At 53.0% G+C, this 22,077-nt stretch overlaps 1 protein-coding gene across 4 annotated transcripts; it reads left to right on the forward strand.

Moving 5' to 3' along the window:
• The first annotated feature begins 1,271 nt into the window (after positions 1 to 1,271).
• LOC131213314 (ion transport peptide-like) lies at positions 1,272 to 20,002 on the forward strand. Of its 4 annotated transcripts, none has more exons than XM_058207335.1 (4): positions 1,272 to 1,496; positions 18,456 to 18,673; positions 18,868 to 19,427; positions 19,882 to 20,002. In XM_058207335.1, exons 1-3 carry the CDS (start codon positions 1,479 to 1,481, stop codon positions 18,989 to 18,991), a joined length of 360 nt encoding a protein of 119 aa, XP_058063318.1. In that variant the 5' UTR covers positions 1,272 to 1,478; the 3' UTR covers positions 18,992 to 19,427; positions 19,882 to 20,002. The 4 variants fall into 4 exon arrangements, with proteins under 4 accessions (XP_058063318.1, XP_058063325.1, XP_058063342.1 ...); XM_058207342.1 differs by lacking the exon at positions 1,272 to 1,496 and adding an exon at positions 7,180 to 7,525; XM_058207359.1 differs by lacking the exon at positions 1,272 to 1,496 and adding an exon at positions 8,220 to 8,374.
• The last annotated feature ends 2,075 nt before the right edge of the window (positions 20,003 to 22,077 follow it).

Below are 22,077 nucleotides of genomic sequence, written 5' to 3' on the forward strand. Positions count from 1 at the left end.
CGCATGTTCCAGTGGAACAGTGGGATACTTTTTGATAGTATCGTCCTTGCGGCCCCCCACCGGACGGCTACTGTCGTATCCTGCCGACCCGGGGCGAGCACATGGCACGCGCGTACGCCACGCCGACGCCCCGAGAACTAGGACAGGACATCAAAAGTAAGACGGCAGGCAGCGGGCATGCTGAGACGCTGTCGTGGTAACCGTATGACATCATGGGTGTAAATTTAGGTTTGAAAAAATGGCCCGTTCAAACGGTTTCGAGGGGTGGACAAACGTCGAGTGGCCACTGAGCACTGAGCAGTACGGCAGTACTAAATGCCGCTTTTTGAAACACTGTAACAATCGGTAAAAAAACCGGCTTCTGGCTAAAAATAGTGCATGCGGAAGATGGTAAAGGAAAAAATTAGTACTGAAACAAATTTGAGTGTCTTTTAAACGACTTCACACTCGCCCTCGGTTGGTTACATTATTTTTCAAACGACAATTAGTTTGCTTTATGGGACTCTTCTATGAACTTCTTCGCTCTTTACTTGCTGGCGATGTTAACTTATCTTTAGTGGGGTTTTTCAGTGCCTCCTTTAACCGTTTTCCTTTCCGACGGCACGACTGGGTTTGAATCATCGAACAGCCTACTGATCGCCGCCGCCTGTTTGTTGTACTTTGAAGCGCCCAAATCCGTGTAGCTTTTCAACGATTGACATCAAACAGTCTGAAACATCACGCTGGTAAGGACTGGGGCCGCCGTTTGATCTCGCCCAAAACCTCTAAAATCGAGCTTTCTTTTCCTTTTCAACTCCGTTTCCGTTTCATTTGCGCAAAATCTCGATCGAACTCTTTCGTTTTCGCGCCCGGCCGTCCGGCATCTTCGTTCTCGCTTGCGGTCGCCTCATCAGGCTCCTTTGGACGATGTCTCGCGGTCGCTTCGTCTTCGCGGTCTGCTCGGACTGTCCCTTTCGCTCTCGCTCGCTCTTTCTCGCTCTCTGCCCCAGGGTTTCGCAGGCATCATAGGACTTTCGGCCAATTGAGGGATGCTCGTCGTGTCGTTTTTGTTTTTTGCTGTAGTGTTGCGGTTCGCGCCGTTATCCTCTCTATATAAATGGGAAAACAATTTTGCCGCCGCAAGTATTTCACTGCTGGTCCTAACCGTAACAGTGTGTCCGAAACCGGCAGCCCCGATCTTCTTTACGCTCCACACACCAGGCACGGATTTAGCGTGCTTCGTGCTTGTCTTGACTGGCGATTCGATCGTTCGAAGAGGTTCGTCTCCTGGCGCACCCCTTGAACCAGCACGTGAAAACCGTGAAAAAGTGTGTACGAACCGCGGTGTGACCCAGGCGAACTTTCAACTGTAAAGCGTGTCAACCCCCAGCACCGATCGAGTGTCACTAATCACAACGGCCGCAGCCAGCCGAGTGCGGTACAGAGGAGTGTGGATCCGGACTAGAAAAGGCATTCCAAGGTTCGATTGCACCAGCCGAATGGGCACCGACGTCAAGGTAAGGTCGCTCTCTGGTAAAATAGTTTCAGTTTCGAAATGCTACCGATCACGTGATAACAGATTAGCCGACAGATTGGGTCGTGGGATCATGTGTGTGGAAAGCCAGCGTTTTTCCAAAGCATGGCGGTGACTGTCCCTTGTTTTCGACGACTTGGTCCTAACTCGGTCACTTCACGTTCGTGTGGGGGACACGTTAACGATCGTACGATCGTACGATCGTACACTGCCCCAAGCATACCATTAACAGATTAATTAGCATGCTTGTGCACTGGGCTGTGTTTCCTTGAAAGTGCCGAGAATATGGATTACGCCTCAAAACGGATGCGAAGTATTAAAGCTACGCAGTCAAACGGGGCGACGTGATCAATTTTACAGCGATCGATAGTGTCAGCGCGTTTGCCAGTGCGTATTAAAACGGTTGCGTAAATATGATTCACCAATGTCCAGTGTTTCCCATGAGCCGTTTTGAACCCGCCATTAGATTTGAGCAATCCAATTTTTCCCCTTTGCCAATAATTAATACGATCGAACGGCTGCAAAATATCAGCAAAAAAATCACTGTTCCTTGTTGTTTTCCAAACACTGAATTACCGCAAATGCTTGGCTGTAAAAATGTTTCCAACAAGACGGGCACACAAGTTCTTCCTTGAGACACGTGCAATGTCGATGCGAACACATTGTCCGTAGGATTTCCAATAAGAAATCCGTCAATCCGTCATCATTTTTCTGTCCCGCTCCCGCTCGGCATAAGACGGTAATTATTGTAACGGAAAAGTGTTATCCCTGCCACCCCACAGCAACTCGTTACGAAGGACTCGTCACTTGTGGCTGACAGCGCCGTTTTCCGAATGGCCATTGTGCTGCCTTCTTGCTGGGGTCTCCTCCTTCGGTAGTACCTGTTGCCGTTCTCAATATCCGACCGACTTTTCCACATGAATGGTCCGGCGCTAGACAGCCGAAGGAATTCCGCGCTCCCGTTTTGTTCTGGTGCGTTCAAGAGGGGCTAATAAATCTTGCGTTTAGATGTGTCCCTCACCTGGTTCCTGCACACACTTCCGTCAGTCCGGCAGAAAATGGTGACGGTTTGACAGGCGGTCACGAGGAGGGGGTCGGCTTACGTAAAGCGCTTTACAAGCTCCCTTCGCGGGCTGTCACCATAAGAACCGCATTTCAGCGGACGACCGGGTATTATGCCCCACGCCTATTGTTTGAGTGTCACTTAAACAATTAAATGCGAAAAGGCTTCCAACTTGAGAGAACTGAATGCTTAGGACCTGAATTGATACAGACCAAAACGGGGGCATTTTCGGGCAAATTCGATGGCCTAGAAGCCCTCGCTGGCCTTGTGGCTCTGCGTTGCCCAACCAGGAACTTAACCACCGCCAGGAGAGCTGGAGCAAAACAAATGCATTCCTCGGCCGACGGTGCCGTGCGTGCGTGCGGCATCACATTTGGGTCGCACCGTTTCGCTACACAACAGCAGCGGCAGCGCACTTAATTCAATTACCCAATGAAGCGGCCCCCGGTTTCACTGTGTTGGTGATCAGATCCATTAGCCGTCTGCCTGTCCGCGGAGTCGGTGGTTGGATCCGTCCAAAATACGAGCCATTTACAGCCGTGTGTCGTGACGGGACTTTCGCCACCCGCCGGACGTGAGCTACGCGAGATAGCAGCCAGAGGCTGCCCGGACAGTTCCAGAACCGAGTGCGCACCAACCGACGGAAGTGCCGAAAGTTTTGAGAAGTGTTGCCCTGAAAGCAGCATATCCGCTTTGTGTGCCGTGCGAAAAGTAGTAGTTTACCAGGACCCCGGTGTTGGGTGCCGAGGGGCGTTCTTCGACCGTGACACTAGGAGAGTTGCTCGAACGATCCTTAAAACGCCGCCGCTGATTGTCGCCATTTTTTGTGGGCAGCAGAATCACTCGATCACTTGGAGGCCTTCGGTCGAGTGGGGTTGGGCTTTTAAGAAGATCCATTTCTTCCTACAGCGCTGCGCGGTACCAATCACTTGCTGTCCTCGTACGGTGCGTGCCTGTGTCTGTGTGTGGTGTCCCGACCCGACAGCAGATTCGCTAACCCACGGCAGTAGCCAACCGTGCAGTCAATCAAGGGAAGTCTGATTCGAGTGTGCACGATCACCGCGGTTCGCGAACAGAAGTGAAGCGAGAACGGAAGTAGGTAGTGATGGAGGCCCACATCCGGTCGTCTAGGGAAACGGCGCCAGCGCACCGAGCTTCGGTCCCGTGCGGCCAAACATGATCGACGGCCGGCGGCAGTGTGATCGGATTGGACCGTGATCCCGGAGCAACCGGATCGGAACCGGTGATGGAATGCTCGGGCCAACTGTGGGTCCAAAAATTGTTGTTCGATCGCAGCCCGCTAGCTACGGGCGGAACGGGCGAGCGGAGTGTTCACAAATTTCACGACTGTCTGCCAGTGAGGAAAAAGTGCGTACCGTGCAGCACCGGGGACACCGGAACTTAGCCGACTGGGGAACGGAACGCACGGTGTGACGGGTGTAGATCGCCGCCCGCCGAGATTGGCACCAATTGCCCGTGCTCTGGTGTTTGGCTCTGGGTCGCGCTCGTGTGCGTGCGTGCGTGAAAAAGGCGTGATCGTGTTTGTGATCGTCTCCGTGAAAACCAACACTCTAACGCGCGCGGAGGATCGCGATTCCACGCCGAATGCTCATCCTGCTCCCGCATGCACAATAGAGAAACGAGACTGTTGCCGTTGATAGCAAAAGTGAGTATCCGTTGCAGGCCGACCATCTCACTGAGTGAACGATTCATTTATCCCCAATGCGGCTGCTGTTGCCAGATGGGACGGTAACCTGTTAATGAGTAAACTTAGTCACTGTGGAGCCATTTCCTGGAATTTAGATCCCCATGGCTAACAAGGCGATCATGTTTAGCACAGTTTAGCACCAACCGTTAGCCAAATTTATCCGCAGACCGACTGCTGTTGCCGTGGTCATGGTTTTTGTCGTTGGTTGGTAGCACATCCGGACAGCGGATCGAAATCGATGCTGAAGGTTGATTCTTCTTCAAAATGCTAGACAAATACCGTCATCAAAAGCACGTGTGCAGGACGCATGCAAAGCGCTTAAATACTCATTATACCAAAATGTCTGTCTTGCTGCAGCGTACAAACCCCACGAACAAACTCCGGGCGGCGTGACGGAGCAGAAAATCCGTGTTTAATGGGGTTCTGATCTCATTTTAATAGCCCTGTATTCTGGGGACAATTTTTTTGCATTTCATTCAACCACCGCCGAGGGTTTTTCTCATGCTGAGTAAGTAGTTCAAAGTCACGCTGTCGCCATTTCAGTGCCAGGGAAAGATTTTCCCATAAAACCGAACGACCGATCCGAGCATTCCTAGGTGTGTGGGGCGTGGTGATCTTTGTGTAGGTGATCGTTTGTGGATTATGTTTCCCAACCACCACCACCCCCCAAAGAGACGTTTAACCGTTGGTAACTCGTATCTCGGGCCTGTGCGCGATCGATCCCATTGATTACCGGCAGTCGGCAGCAGGCTGATCGTCGCTAAAACCCCCCATCTATCGTGTGTTGCACTGCCACCGTTAATTGCATCAGACCCCTAGCGGTGCCGGTGAGCGTATTGATCATTATCATTAATTAGGGGTGAGTGTGTAAACGGTGGCCAGATTGTTGTACCAGTCACCTTCCGTCGGCCACTGGGAAGGCCACTAGAGGTAAAGTGATCTCGGATGATGGAACAATCGCGCCACGTTACGCGTACTGCCCCCGCTGGAAACAAACCGCTCTGGCCATAATCGGCTTCGCCGCAGGAGTTTATCCCAATTAATGGGGAAAAAACTGACACCACCGGTGCCAGTGAGTGAGAGGGCACCTGATTCATGGCTCATGACTGATGCCGTTTGCATTTTTAATCACTCAGCCCGGCTCCTGGAACTCGGGGGTGGAAAATTTTCCCGGCCAGACCCGGTCGCTGTAAGGAAGCGCCTAGTCTCTATGTAGTCTATGAAATGGCCATACAAACCCCAATTTTGGGGCAGTGAGCTCAAAACTAGTTCCATTTGATTGGGTTACAGGCAGCGAAAAAGCTATAAACTTAGTTTTCTTGATATAGTTTCAGATTTTTTTCAGATCATGGAGGAAACATTAAGGACGATATCGCGATTGATCATATGTTTAATCAAGTAGATAATATCGATTTATGTTTAGATCCAGAAATAGACTAATAAGTATTCTATCAAAAGTTTAAGTAATAGTTCATGGGTTCGATATGGGACCCGGATGTTCATAAATGCTTTTAAATTTCCACAAACTTTTTTTCGGCCATAAGGCGATTGATGAACACCGATGAACCGCCGATGAACTAAACCCATGAACAATGCGTTCCGTGCCATAAGAAAAGCTTTCTCGGTTTTTACAAAATTTGCGAGGTTATCTGATTTCACTTTTTCTCAATAGACCACTCTTTTCACACATTAAAAAATTCAGTATCAAAAGTTTGTATGATTTTCAATAATGATTTCAAACAACGATAAATCATCATCTGGATCATCAAGGATCAGTGGTGATAAAAGGGTTATTTGTCACACTTGAACGCGTGTTTTACACATCAACATCCGTGGATCCTTCCTAAAACCAAATATGTCCGACTATCCGATAAGAATTCCCCACCGTGCACGATCATCAATCGTCATCAATCGATCGTGGTTCGGGTTCACGCGCCGATGCATTGTCATCCCGCCACCGTTCGCGCGTGTGTGGTAGTGCAGCGGGCGCTAGAATAGAAAGCCGAGAGAAATGCATTTCGCCCGGCCGCTACGGTGCACTCTGCGCCTGTATGTGTCTGTTTGCTGGCTCTCGCAGGTGTGCGTGACTGTGGGTGCGCGGGTTACGATCGGCAACCGCACCGCAGTCTCCGGGAGGATGCTTCCGTTGTCATTATGGTGCATTAGTCGGTTCCTCGGTCTACCTGCACCACCACAGAGAGCGCGAGACACCAACGCGGGCGAGAGGTGGTGCCAGTGCCATTTGAACGCTTTGGCCAGTCGGTCGGTCGTGCCGCGGGTCGTACCTTTGAAAGCGGTCAAAATTCCGAAACCCGGGGGGTGTCCTTCTTAAAGCGGTGACACGCCACTCCGGATACGCCGGATGGCTCGCGCTCGAGTTCGCGTAGTGCGTGCGTGCTAGATTATTGGCCACCGCGGCCCCACCATTCACGATGCAGCGTGAACGTGAGGCAAATAGTGCACACCCGAAGCAAGTGGCCACCGCACTTCGGAGTGACTAATTGCACTCCGCGGCCCCGCGAAAGAGAGAGAGCGGCATAGGCAGACAGAGCGAGAGAGGGAGAGAGAGAGAGAGAGGGCCCGTGAGAGCACGCGAATGAGAATCAGCTCGCGGTGCGGCGACGACGGCGTATGCACTTGACAACGGCGACGGCGGCGGCGTCGGCGGCAGCGACGGCCGCGGAATCGGAAAATCATCTACAACCCGCGCCGGACCCGTGAGAGAAAGAGCGCGACCCACCAGAGAGACGCGGCTGCAAGAGAGCGCGAAACGCGACCGATCGAGCCCGCGGCCGGCGGAGACGAAACGTATAAAGTTGAGAAAAGATAAATCGGGCGAGTTCAGTTGTATCTCAGAAGTCTACCGCGCCAGAAGTCGCCGATCGGGAAGTCCGCAGAAGTGTCGAAGCGAAAACCTGTGGCGAAAACAGAAAAGCCGAAAAGCCCTTCTCAGTGTTTACCGGACGATCCTTGCCGTTCTGCATCTTACCGAGTTCTCGACTCGGCGCACCAAGAGAGTGGAGTACGTGCGTGGTCCGTGGAAAGCCAAACAAACCAAACGTCAAACAGAGCATAAACAAGCGCACACATACACAGGCACGAGGCGAGAGAGCGCGGTACACGATCAGAGGCAGGCTCTACGATCAGAGGCAGCGGAGGTTGGCGATCGTGCGCGATCCCGCACGGTTTTCCCGTGGTTCCCGTGGGTCTCTCTATTCACGGTCTGAGAAGGTGACAGAAGGTGAGAAAGTGTTTTGCTGTCATTGTTGTACCTGTTGTTGTTGTTGTTGTTGTTGCCGGGTGTTCCGTGTGGCTGGGAATTGCGTCTCGATTCCGGTGCGATCCGCGCGGAGTTTCGTGGGAGTTCTTCAGTAAATAAATTTCGTAGCAACAGCGGGAACGCGAAACAACCCAAACAGCGGACCAAAGAAAACAAACAAATACAGAGCACCAAACACATACCTACTCTCGGCATCGGGGGGGCCTAACCTTCTACGAAGTGCAAAAATCGCGCGCGCACTCTCCAGCGCGTGGCAAACTGGTTCTGTTTACATTAGCCAGTCGAACGCTGTTGCCGCTGGTGGGACTCCTTGTCCGCCTGTCCGGTTAACTGCTGTGCGGCGGCGTTAAATATTGCTCTCATAACAAACCGTTAACGACTCTCCGAAAGAGTGGCTGCTGCCGGCCACCGCCACCCACCAAAGTGTCGGCCAATCAACAGGGTGGTGGCACGGGCCGCGGGATCGCGGAAGGAAGTTGCAAATCGCGCGCAACAGTGTACTGCTAATGACCGTGCCGGTGTACCGTGAGTGAGGTCCGTCGTGTGTTCCTTGTGAAGTTGTTTCGTTGTTGTTGGTGAAGACGTATCCAAAGCCTTAACGGGCAAGATAACGCGGGAAGGATCCAGGAGCATCCAGCGAGAGATAGAGAGAGAGAGAGAGAGCGAGAGCTTTTTGGTGTAAATTGTTGTAAGAATCGGGGACCCAAGAATCAGCGCGTGGCGACCGTGACAGGTTGTGCGCCGGTATCGGGAGACGCGAGAGTCGTCGTATGGTGGTGGTGTAACCGTGATTATCCTGCAAAGAGAAAGGTAACCGGGTTTGACACAAATGTTTCATCATCTTTATTTCTGACGCGCCCGCGCCCGGTACAGGTTTAGGTTTTCAAAGGACAGTACTAGTAGTAGTAGCGGTTCCCCCCCGAGACCGTTTGTATAAGCTGAGCTGAGAACCGGCAGGGAACCGGAAGAAAATATTGCCACTCTCGGCGATCTTGATCTGGTCCGTCGGCGACCAGATGACAGTTATCGGGCGAAAGGTGCACTGAATCGCCCCGCCGTTTTCCTGCTGCTTTTAATGGCCGAGTCCGTATGGGCGAGCCGGAAACGATCGAAACTCGGGCGAGAGCGAGAGACCTGTTGAGTGAGCGGCGTGATCGACAGTAGGTCGCGGGTGAAAAATTAGACAAAATCCGCGAGAGAGCCGGTGTAATGCGCACGCCACGAAAGCTCCTCCTCCGGTGCGTGGTCCGTCGTCCGACTAAATGTTTTACTTTTACTTTTTAGCAGACACACGGCGGCGCACACACGCCTTGCAGTCCTCAATTTGATTAGTCCACCCAGCGCGCGCTCGGGCTCGGGGGTAGGGGGGGCTGGGATCGGACGAACACACCATCACACACGCGTCGCGGGCCGGTTGCGGCTGCTGCGGGGGTCCGCCAGTCGCTCAAATCGTGTGTCGATCTGACGTAACACTGAGCTGAGCCCACTTTCCCATCAAACGGGCGCGTTTCGGGGGAGATTGTTGCATACCGAGACACGCGAGACGATCCTCAAGAGGATCGCGATGATGATCGTCGCGGCGGCCACAGTGACCACGGATAAAACCCTTACAGTAGTACCTTACCTCGGAAGGTCAGTATGATCGGTTCATAATCCTTAACCCGATCAGCAGTGCGATCAGCACTCGTTCGCATTTTAACTTGACGTTTACGTCATAGTGTGGCGCTACTGGGCATCCTGGCCAGTACCTTTGGCTCTCCGCTTTGTCCCCCCCTCCCCCCCTCACCGTTACGATCTGGTTTCCTTGGGCCGAAACGGCATTCACATTCTGTTTCAATTACCAAAGCGGAGCACTAGCGACTAGAAGAAGCAGAACGATCTGTCGACAATGATTAGTGGCGAGTGGAGGGCGGGCGAGCGGTCCAGCCGCGAGACGAGGGCCGACGGGGGGTGGCGGGAGCGGTGCTGCACTTGCACTTGATCGGCGAGTCCATCGGCGTTAGACTTCTTGGCGGCGCGACTCGGTGCACTGCCACTGCCACCGACTCGCCACCAAGTCTGCCAAGTGTGACGGGTGCCTGTGTGTGCATGTGGGGTGCAATTGCAGCCAATCGGTTCACCCGATCGTCGTCGTCGTGACATGCACCACCAAACAGGTTGCCGTGCCGTTGGCATCGTGTCTTGGCATCGGACCTGCTGCAGCGCGCGCGGGAAGATGGTTTTGATTTCATCGTACGCACTTCGGAGCTGGATTCCTGCACCAAGGCAATTGCGTGTCGCGCGTGTGTGTGTGCGTGGCACACGGACTGTTAATGTGACTCAATCACTGGGCTCCAATTAAAAGGGCAACGCTTCTAGAAGCGTTCGACCCGTGAGCAAACTTTGATACCGAAGATCTTCCAAAGATCCGAAGTCCAACGCACTGTGTGAGTTGTGTCGCATTTTCTACGACTTAGGACGCGCCTTCAAGGGCATCCTTCCTCCTCCGGGTTCCGTGGAAATTGACGAGATGCTTCACTTTGCCACCGGATACCGAGAAACGTTGAAGAACGGATGAAGATGAAGAACGGCCACCACAGAGTGTAGCGAAATTAGCAGCTCCGGGCCCAAAAATATCTCTTTGGCCGACTTTTTGCGCGCTGGTTTTTATCCGTTGCTCCTTCGCCAAACCTTCTACCGGCTCGCTTCTGGAGAACCGGCCGCGATCCCTTTTTCCATTCTATTTTTGGTCACATTCCGGGATCGGCGGACCAAAAGAGCTTCCAAAAGGTTGTCAGTTATGAGGCGACAGTGCGTCGCCGCACCCCTTTTTTTTGTTGGCGCCAATGATCTTCGCCAGCATGCAAGATCGGAGCCGTGCCACGGGTCTCGCCAATTTTGGCGCCACAAACAGCAAGTTCCGTCGCAAGGTCGCAAACCGGCGACGGCCGACACGTGCGTGATTTTTCGTAGCGAGTGACGTCACTACTGCTGGGGAGCTTATCGACGGCGGCCAAACGTGCAGAAAGCCCTAGAAAGGGGTGTCTCTCTCGGCCTCGTGCCGGTACCCGGTGGATGATAAGCGCACGCAGCGCGGTGCCAGCGTCAGGAATTTGTTCTCCCGCGCGTTATCGGTCGCGGAAAATATTGGCGTGCCCAGTGGACGGACACGTTTCCTGCGGCACGCGTGCTTAGTTTGTTGCGTAAGAAGCGCGACACGTGCACCGCTGCGCAGCTGTCGGTAGCTGTCGGTAGGTCCGCTAGGTCCGGTCGGTCCGGTCAATTCTGAGGGGCCGAATATCTGGAGCGGAATCTGGAGTAGTAGATAGCGAAAGTAATGACCTCCGCCGAGGGTCCCAGCGAGGGAATGAATGAATTGATGTCCCGTCCTTTGGTCGGCCGCCGATTGCGTACGTGGCACTCGGCCAAGTGGTTTGAAGTGTCTTCCGCGCCTCTAGCGATCGTACCCATCGAACCCAACGATCTCTCGGCTCGGCGGCCTATCTCTGATGCCGGATCGGATCTAGGGCCTCCCATGTGATCGGCATTGGAAAGAAGTGTATGTTGGCGGCACGCACACCACGCCGAACACTTTGACATTTAAATTGTCCGCATTCCTTTTGGCACATGAATTTAAATACAATGGCCACCATCGAAACGCGATCGTGAGCGAACCGTGAGCGAACCTATGCTGGAACGGGCCGGGGATACTTTCCTCGATCGCTCGGTTTTCCCAGCCAACCCGGAGCCGGCTCGATCGTTGTCTATTCAGTATTCCAAGCAGATTCGACCAGTGCCGAGGGCCGAGGGCGGGGGTTTTGTGGGACGCGCATTCCCGGCCACCCGGAGGGTGTTGCACCGGGGGGGGGTTGCCGGTGCCGACGTCACGTTATGAAATGGACCCGCGAAAGGGGTGTGTCACGCACCACGGCCACAGCATAAACTGTCGTTGGCATCCACCCAGAAACCCGTGGGGGCGGTGGGGGCCAGAGAGAGAGAGGGGGACCCGCAGGCAGAACACGGACCGTCGGCAAGGAGTTCTACGCTCCCGCTACGGGCGGCGAAGAAGGCGCACTGAGCGAACGGTTGATAAAAAGTGTATAATTATAAATAATTGATTTATTTATCTGCCAACCGAGCGATGTCGCTTCTGTGCGTCGTTCTGTTTCGAAGTCCTCTTTTGCTGCCCGGCGGCCAGCGGTTACTCTTTATCTCGCGCCAATCATCATCATCATCATCGCCGCCGCCGCCGCCGCCGCCATCGGTCACGCCAGTCGGGGTACGGGGAATTTACGCACATTAACGCGCGGATGACCGTCGGTCGGTCGGTGTCATCAGCCGACCCCAGTCTGAGGAGGGGAGGGGAGGCTACCAGAGTGCAGAGGTTCCGGTCGAGGATCGGTTCACGCGCTTCTCGCGCTGGAGAGTGCAGCGTAATTGCAGCGCCGCGGTCTGGGCGATGATGCGTCTATTTATAACGTGCAAGTGATCCTCGTGGATCCTGCCACACACGCGATCGATATTTTCTTGGGAATGATGGGATCGATGAGTCTTGGGAATGGCATTTCAAGTTCGGGGAATTTGCGCTTAGAAAATCGACAGGTACCCGATGGGGCGGTGAATGGGCGAACAATATTTATAGTCTCGATCCCGATCGCCATCGAAAATGTTTACTTTGGCCACGTATGACCGCGTGGAGCTCTCGTGGCCTATTTCGGTAGTAGCTGATGTCATCACGATGATGAAGCTGAGGATTATGACTTTCGAAGTGCAACGCATAAGTCGATCGTTCGATTTTCCCGGAAAATCACTACCCGCCCGGTGCTGATGGAATGCTGGGCCTACAATGAGGGGGCTGCGGCAGCGCCAGTATGTCTCTGAGTTCCGCGCACGCACACACCTTCACGGTCGCGATCCGGATCGGATTAGGATGCAGTGCTGTCCGAGACGGCCAATCGAACAGTCGCGTGTAGTGTGCGCGAACGATCGAAACGAACGAAAACCCACGAGTGTGTTTGCTCCTGCTCCTGCGAGAGACCCCGTAAGAAGGTTGGTAGTCCTTTGGCCCCGTATGCCAAGCACGCGCAAATCCCTGCCCAATCAGTGTGCAGCGCACGGCACGCTACGCAAACCGCGCCTTACGACGAAATAAGTTGTCGCCTTCGAACCGCCACCCTGTCTGTCGGCAAAGTGAAGGGTTTCCAATCGTCATGGAGAGAGAAAAAAAAGACAGAGAGTGTAGATCACATGGATTTATTTAGCTACGGTGGGGCAGCCTTAAGAGACACGCACGCACACAGAGAGAGAGAGAGTTGGAAGGTTGTATTTCTGCCCGTTTTTTTTTTTTTGGGCAGTTGCGTCCCCACCGGCCACTGGTACCATACTGTCTGTCGTGATCGCCCCCGTCCCCCACGCCGGTTTCCCCTTGCCGGGTGATCCGGTTTTTGGTGAACCCCACGGGTGGGCCGATCGCCCAGGTTGGAGTTTCCAGCGGAGTCGCGGAGTCGTTGCTGCTCCCAATCAAGGGCTGCGAAGTAACACTCGGGCCCACCGTGAAGTGGATCACCGGGCACTCACGTCCCCACGGGCACGGGAACATTCCAGAGAGCCGGCGCAGTTAATTAGAAATGCACCGACACTAAATCAGATGAGTAACGCTAATCGTTTCATTATCATTCGAGCGCCTCGGTTTAACGATCAAAACTACCAATCAAACGATTAGCGAACGCGCCGCAGTTAATCAAACGTCAAACGGGAGCGTGTGTGTGGGGCTGGGGTCTAAAAGGGGTGGCCCATTAGAGAGAGAAGAAAAAAAAGACCGGGAGAATAACAGCTTGCAACCTCATCAACGCACGCCGGGGCGACGCCAGCTCTTATTACGTAGCAGTGCGCAGTGATCGTTAGCTGTTTGCTGTTTGTGTTTTTCGCCCTCCTGGGAATGGAATTCCATTCTCGTTCGTTCCGTGCTGTGCATTCGCAATGGGCCCACAATTCCAGATGCTAGTCCAAAACTGCAAAAAACACACTGCGGAGCACAAGCGCATCCTGAAAAGAAACCGAAACGACTCAAGAACACCGCGTAAACACAGAGAGAGAGAGAGAGAAAGGATTGTTTGGGGAAGATCGAAGCGGATTAGTTCGATGGCTGTGTATCAATTTGTTTTTCGGAGCAAATATTTTGCCAATTAGCCGGGCACGGGAAACCTGACCACGTGGGACACACCGTGCCAACACGTGCTCTGCGCCATGTGTTGCGCCACACGCAAGGGGCTGTGTTTAATCGGAGGAACCTGGAACGGCGAAGCGGCCGACGTCGAAGAACTGTTACATGATACGCCCCGTGGAAGTGCCCCGCGCACGATCATCCACCGATCACCACAGACACTGTAACCTGTCTGTCCCTCTCACCGATGGCTTCCTTTGATCTATTATTACCTCTGATACGATCACACTGGCGGCTCACCTGACCGGTGTAGGTCGGCGAAATATTATTAGAACCCGCGCCCAGTGTTGTTGGCCCGTCTATTTTTGTGGGGGGGAGGTAGCGTAAACAAATGGGCCTATTAATAGGCCGGATGCACCCTGTCACCGATGACACCCGGAGCACCCCGACAGACACTGATTGATTGACGACGACGACGACGGTCCTCAGGTGCCTAGACGCGGCGCTGGCCCCAAACACGGAGTGGCCGGATTCTCCAGGAGCGACTTTGACGTCTTCTTCCACGATGCGTAGCCAACCCGATCTCTGGGTTTTAATTGAATGCTTTATGGGCTTCCGAAGTCCGGCGCTGGCGGCGGTGACATCATGGACAAGCCTTGATTCGCCGGCGCGAATTCTTCGTTAATTCCTTCGCAATGACGACACGCGCTGCGCCGCAAGTGATCTTCCTTTTGAAGTCGGCACGACATAAATCACAATCACCGCCCCGGGACCGGAATCGCGCTCCAGGCTTCGAAGGATGCAGGCTCCCGATGCTCCCGCGCTGCAGCTCCTACTGTTCTAATCGACTCCAATTGTCTTGTCGCGTATTCATCGTCCGTGGGTTCGTGCGAAATGGAATCAATCAATATAGTTAAAGCCGGGCGGCGGGCCAATTGCCTGCTGGGGGCCAATGGAAAATGCCAAACCAGGCAGAAAAGCCACCGCCAGTCAGCCAGGCCAGCTGTTGTCAGCCGCCGAGGTGTTCGATTGCATCGAGTCGTTTGTGCCGTCGTCGGCAGCGTCTGTGTCGAATTTTTGCCTGGACAACTGTCACCGGAGGCTAAAAATAACTCCCGGCTGGCGGTCTAAACCTAACGCACGGAAAGCCTGCATCGTTGGCCCCATTTCCCAGCCATGCCCCCCCCTGCTGCTGCGGCGTGTTCGATCGGTTTTATAGCAAAATAATTGGTTTCCAGTTACAAAACGAAAGGGACGGAGCTAGAAACAGATGGAAACCCAAGGACTCGCGTTGGGCATCCCATCCCAGGGACTTGGAGATTGCTGCGTCGGGAGACATCGGGCGTCGGATGCTGGCCGGAACAAGGATCTTTCGGGAGCCAGACACCCTCTCGGACCTGAACGATTCCGGGGCCGCTCTGGAACACCTGCGCGAACCGGCTGGGTGGCCGAGTTGCCATTGTGCTAAAAATAGAACCTCACTAAATGGGTAGGTGGGAGTCAATTCCGCGGCAGCCACCCACATGCCCGGGAGCACCCGGAACTCAGCACAGCCCCACCCGCACTGCTTTTGGAGATACGCGGGACACGCAGAACAAGCTTCCAGCCGCTCTCTGGCCATTTAGAAGTCAGCACAACCTTGAAGCCTTGAGGTGGGAGACCGGACCGCGCTTAATGGTGGGTTGGCTGCACCGCAAGTGCATCGTGGCGTGTGCAGTGATTTGTGTTTTGTTGGTGCAGAGCTAGCGAGGAACCGGTATTCTGTGTTTCCTTTCCAGAGCGTGGCAGAGAGAGACGAGCCGCCATTGGCGGTGGGGTTTGCAAAACTTCCATCGAAGGTTGAGCCGCGGTGCGGTTGGAGGTGCCGGGGGGCACTTGGGTGGGCACTGTTTATTTATAGGAAAAACCAGATCCAAAGGATCCGAAGGGCCATGACACGCTTGGTAGCGGAGAATTCGCTAGCCGGCCCTTCCTCGGCAGGGCAGGGACAATGTGTGCGGGGCAGGCGAGACGAGTGATGACGACAGTGATCGGGTAGCCCCAAATCACGGGTTTATTAGGAACCGGGCGCGTAATTCCAGGCCATTACGAGCGCCTCACCTCGGAAAAACGGGTGGATCGCCTGTGTTCGGGGCTGGGAAGTCCGGGAAAACAGCAAGCAGGGAGCAGGAAGCAGCGACGCACCTTAGCGTTAGCGTGCGATGGCCGCCCGGTTACCTCCCATATCCCGTCCGATTGACGTCAATTCCCACCGATCGGCCCGAGAGGGGCCGAGACGACCACCTGATGCTGACGACGATGGCGGCGGCATCCGGAACCGCTATAAATAGCTCGTCCGATCACTTACAGCCCGTCCGATCGATCGTATTACGGATTGCGGACCGTTCCGGTCGATCAAAATCATCACCCCTCGTCGGTCAGGGTAGCATCCGGCCCGGGTGCGCGCTAATTGGGAGCCGTTTAAATTGTTCTACTCCGCTCCGGTCCGACGGAAATTGAAACTAACTTTGCAGTGACCATTTGATATCCCGGAACGGTGCGGCCTTCGCCCGTGATTAATGAACGGTTTGTCCACACGAAACGCCGAAATGTGCAAGCCCGTGTTTGCATTTCCCTTTCGGCCACTGCGTCGGACAAGTGCGTCGTAAAGGCGCGCCCGGGGCGAAACGTCGAAGATCAAGGATTTCCGCCGTTCGCCGATTACGGTCACGAAATTGCGCTGCAGCCGTTTGTTGGTGTCAGTAACCTACCGAAAAAGCGGCCTCTGGCTGGCTCAAGGGCACAACATCCGGCGTGCCCTCTCCCGGAAGCGGCGTACGGCTCCCGGTCTCAGATGAAAACCACGCACCGATGATAAATGGCCGATCGGCCCGATATTAATGGCCCCGACACAGGCACGCACGATCAAACGAGTGTCACGATCACCCACCGACCCCCTCGGTGGATTTGCGTGTCACTTGGTAGGATTAAATAATTAAGTAAACATTAGTCCGGGGCCGGGGTCCGGGGTGTTTTGCTGTGCCGTGGCTTGGCCGACTGTAAACAGCTTCTTCGGGCACCTTTCAAGTCGGACGCGTAAGAGTGGTGCGCGACGCGTGCTCCGTGCTGGTTTTGTGAATGAACGATTAATTCGGACTGTGCCGGTGATTTATGGGGACACGCCGCCCCAAACCGTTGCTCAAACAGGGACCTCAGCCAGCCAGCCAGCGGTGGGCGGTGAAAACTCATTCAAAACGCGTCGCGCTTCAATCCGCGAATCAAGGGGTCACAGCAAAGCGGGGTGGCCAGGTGCTGGGTGCGGTGCGCCGCCGCAACGCACTCTGGCTCTGGGCGGTTTCAGGTTCCACCGAAACACCACACCACGACGCAATCGGCGTGTGAAATCTCGACTGTGCGACTTTCGGGTTTTTCGTAGTGGCCCCGCGGGGTGTCACCTTTGTCACCGACATGCAGAGTGGTGGTTGGCATTTACGTTTCGATTTTATAATTCGCGCTTCCCATGAACCACCGGGTGGCTCCATAAAACATCGGCCGACCGGCCACGAACAGGTGTGGAAGGAAGTCCCCCCGGGGGTGCCGGTGATTAACCGCGGCGTAACTCACGTCACCTGGCTTAACCCTTCATGCGTATGGTCAAGGTGGAACTGGAACGCCGCTTCATTCTAATGTTACTAGCGCGGGTCCGGGACATGTGGCCCGCACGATTCCCGGTTAGCTCACGAAGGGTTCACCGGTGAGTCAGTTTAATGGGCTCATAACAGCGAAGATTTACAGCGCTCGACTCGACGCGATCGGATCGCGCTGACCACCCTGAAACATCTGTTCCACAGAGCACGATTTTTCCCCATTTTTTTTTCGCTGGCTCCGTTCTTCGCGAATTTGAGCTTGCCGGGTTTTTGGTTTTGTCAGCTTTATTATGCCCCCCTTTTTTCATTTGCTCATTTGCATATTCCGCTTCCCATCGGCACCGGGGACCTCCACCGACACGTCAGTCACGTCGGTGCAACACGGCCCCGGGCACGGGCCGGCTTCCTTTCAAGTTGACCAAATCTCTTCCACCTTCTGCTCGCGCGACATTATTTATAAGCTGCGATCCGTGCGTCGACGATCGTCGCGATCGTTGCCGCCGCCGCCGTATGTTTGGCTTGTGGCGGGTGTCACGCTGTGAACGCTACTTTTCCTTCCTGTTTCTCATATACTACGTATTATTATTTTATTTTTACTTCGGAACGGCGGGTTCTATTAACAAAGTGGCGAATCAATAAAGTGGAGGGATCACATGGAGACGCATGGTGTGTATTGTTTAGGCGTTAATTTAGTACATCGCTGGGCAGTGGACTTTGGATTATCATTTGGGCCGTCACCGATACCGACTCTCCCTTAAAAGTCCCGACACGACACTCAAAAGTCTGCTTGCGCAAATTGAGTCACGTCAGGGGGGGGAGCTTGCGCATAATTTGGCTCTGAAATTGGCAGCAAAAAGTGAAACATGGAAAGCCCCACACGGTTGACACGGTTTTACGTCGAACCTTGACGGAGCGACACGACAAAGGTCGCTGTCGTTTTTGGACCGTCGAACGGTGGCTGGCACCTTTTTGGGTGTAATTTACATATCAATATATAGAAAAAAGAGATACTCTCGCCCGTGCCCGGGATTGAGGGGATTTTCAGGAATTGTACATCTTCGCCAACCGAAAAGTTGTATGCGCTTCATCGTCCGTTCGTTTCTGCTCGTTTGCTCCATTCCAGATGTGTTCCCGCAATTTAGTGATTTCGTTGGCATTGATTATCGCACTGGTACCACTGTCAACCGTAGCCTTACCTCACCACAGCATCGCGAAGCGCAGCTCCTTCTTCGACATCGAGTGTAAGGGACAGTTCAACAAACAGATCTTCTACCGGCTGGATCGAATATGCGAAGACTGCTACTCGCTGTTCCGGGAACCCCAGATACTGTCCTTCTGCAAGTAAGTACCGGGTGCCACCGGCACGCACCAAACACTAACACAGTGAACCCACAAAAGCTCATCCGGGCAACTCGTCCGTACTAACTCAGCAGAAACCTAATCCGTACTAAGACCGCGCAGGGGGTAAAACTGCGTGCGGCATCCCGATCGCTGGCCTGCCCAATCTAAATGCACCTTTTCGCACCTTTCCGCAGGAAGCAATGCTTCACGACAGACTACTTCAAAGGCTGCATAGACGCGTTACAGCGAACGGACGAGATCGAAAACTACAAACACCTGATTAAGGTCCTGAACGGAGCGGATCCCAACACGTTATAAGGGCTGCGCGTCGCGCTGATGCTGCGTGTACTAGAGCCGCTGTTGTGCCACAATACTACACCCCCCCATCACAAGTATTTGAGAGAAGAGGCCCCGTGACAGGGGGGGCCACGACAAGAAGAAGAAGAGCGAAACGGAAGTCGGCCGCGCCGGAGTCAGTGTGCCGGGGGATGCGTGCGAATTGATGGCCGTACAAAATGAACGAGACCAGCACCGAAGCGAAGCTACGGCAGCAAGCGAACGAGAGACCGATCGATGGGGCAGCCAGCGGGGAGCGCCATGCTTCGCCGCTGCTTGCCCGTACCCGTCGCACAAAGCAGAAGGAGGGCCGTACCGAGTGGGACGAGCGATCGGCACCAGTACCAAATATGCACCACCAACACCATACCGTTTATTTATGTTTCTTCATGCATTTGAGTTCTCTCTTGAATTGATGGTATGTTTATTTCTTTTATTTGTTTTCCTTTATCTTTCCGTTTCCGTTACACTCGTTTTGAACGTTTGATATCCGTTTTGTTGCCCATCGTGCTGGTAAATTATTTTGATTTTTGAACGCTTCTCTTTTGTGGCAATCAGAGCAGCCCTTCATTTTTTGTATCCTTTCGAGTGATTAAAAGCACTTTTTTGAAAATCAACTTCGAAACACACTCCAACCGGTACTCCCGGGTACTAAAATACCGTCTCCAGCATTTTAGTACAAGCGACGGCCGGGCGGGCTGTTTGAAATATTTCAAATGCAATTTTTCCGGCAATTTTCAGGACCATTTTGCAGCACGATTTTTGAACCGTTCGCAAAGCGACCGTTTCTTTTTGCAACAACGTTTCCTGTGGTTTCCGTGTAACTAATTTTCCCCTTTTGTGCTTCTTCTCTCTTCCACTTCTCTTCGCAGGGAGGGCTGTTTTGGGACGGACTACTTTTTGGCGTGCGTCGAGGCACTGTTCCTTGAGGAGGAGAAAGAAAAGTTCATGAAATGGCGCGAGATGCTGGGTAAGAAGTAAGGGACCATCCGGTTCCCGGGTAGCGGCACGCTGAATGGCTGAAGTGTGGAACTTTTTGCTTCTTGTTTTGTGAAAACACACACACACACATACACGCAAACTCCCTTCCTTAGACTGGGACCCGCCACCCTCCCCGCGCCCCGCCAACGCTCTCTAAATGTTTTGTGCAACAACGATTTCAATCGAACGAGAAACTAAACCAATATACAAACGTGCAAAACGGGGAAAGGAAAGCAACAGGAAAGCCCGATACATTTGTTCAGTGTTAGGAAGTTGTTTATGCTTAAGTATGTTTCTGTAAAATATCTACAGATACCTCTGTCGGTCTTAAGGTCGTTTTCCATTATGCGCGCGCGCAACGTTCAAGCCGGGTCCCTGCTTTTTTCGTTTCAATTCGATTTGAAGCGAGCCAAGCGGCAGGTTTTGGGCATTGCGCCGGAAGGAAACGTGTGTGTACATAATTATTTCACGTAAAAACCCTACTGAGTATCGAGAGCTAGTTAAAGTTACAAGTAATGGCGGCATCTAAGCGGCGGTGTGTGAATGTTGGGCGGACCGTTAATGGGTGTTAGTTGATCTAAAACGCAGGCAGGCAGATCGGGTTTGAAAACGAGTGTGAATGCGAGGCGCGAGCCGAGATGAGATGAGGGCAGCCGCGGTGGGGCCGTGTTAGCGTGCGAGGAGCAAAGAGCGAATGGACAGAGTAAAATGGTATTTATTTTAACCCTTAATCGATGATAACACAAACTATATGCATATATTTTATTTGTCGATCCTACAATTGCATCGAGCATGATGAATAAAGTATATCTTGTATGTTAGCAAGTGGTTCCGTGAGCAATTTAACTTATTTAGCTATCATCAGTGCTTCGACGAAACAGCTGACGGAGAGTGGTTTGAGCAGGGCGTGTGCTTGGCCAGGCGGACGAACCGACGGAACACCAAGTGCCAATAGGAATGTAACGGTGGAGAAGCATTTTTGAAGGGTTCTAACGTTAGACAGTCGAAATGGGTGGCTCATGGTGCTAAGCTGATGCGGGAAACGCAACGGCCCAGTGTCCCCACGTCAGTTCGCTAGGATCCGTGGCCGTTGCAATCCCCCGGCTGTGCGTGATAAAACTGCGTCGGGCTGAGTCGGCTAAAGAATGTGCGATCGAGCACCCAATGCGGGGGATTTTCCTTCGTTTTTCCTTATCTGCTTATCTGCGAGGGACACATTTTTTTTGTTACGAAAGCCAAGCTTCTGTTCAATGCAAGACGAAATACACTTTCATTTGGCAGCGGTCGACGACATCCTGTGTGAACGGTGTATTTCAAAAGAAAAAAGAGAAATATATATAATTCTGTTTTGAAATCTAGTCCAGAAAGCACGCACAAGCACACATATACACACTAAAGTTTAGTTAATTTTAGAGATACACGTTGAGAACCACTGAAACACAAAAAGGCATCAGCCAGTGCAGAGGGCAAGCTCCTTGTTTGGTTACTTGAAAAAATGGTTTCGCTATTTTGGCTAATAATTTTTCGCCATCGCTGCTCAGAACTGCAGCACGGCAATCCTATGTGACATTCCTTGTTAGACAGTATTTCCCTCGGCCTTATATCCCCATCCGTTTCCGTTCTGTTGTTAGTATTGAGTGAATTCGTTACCGATCGAAAGCATCCGAGTAAAACTTATTCCGCTTAGCTTTGGAAAAGTAAAGCCCTGACCGACCTCAAATGTATCCTCTTTTCTCACTTAAAAGTAGATTCAATGTGAGACGAAACAGAAGTCACAAGAGCGGCGATCTTAACCCGTATCTAAAAGATACACCAAACAAGCGGAACAGTAACAGCGAACCTTGAACCAGTTGACCAGCTAAGCTAAGCTAAGGGTAGCTAATAACACTTCTTCGTATAACTGTACAATGATTTCACGGTGGCCAAATTGCGCTTTTAGAGTAGTAAAACTGACGGAAGCACAAAACCATGCGATTAAACGTGTTTGATGTTTTATGTCGCGCGTATGTACCCTCTGCCAGGCCCTAGGGAAAGAATGTGGAAAGAAACCCAACGCCCGGTTGGTGGGTGGCGCACGCGCCCCGAAT

This window comes from Anopheles bellator, chromosome 1 (genome assembly GCF_943735745.2).
Source record: "Anopheles bellator chromosome 1, idAnoBellAS_SP24_06.2, whole genome shotgun sequence".
Taxonomy (NCBI): Eukaryota; Metazoa; Arthropoda; class Insecta; order Diptera; family Culicidae; genus Anopheles; species Anopheles bellator.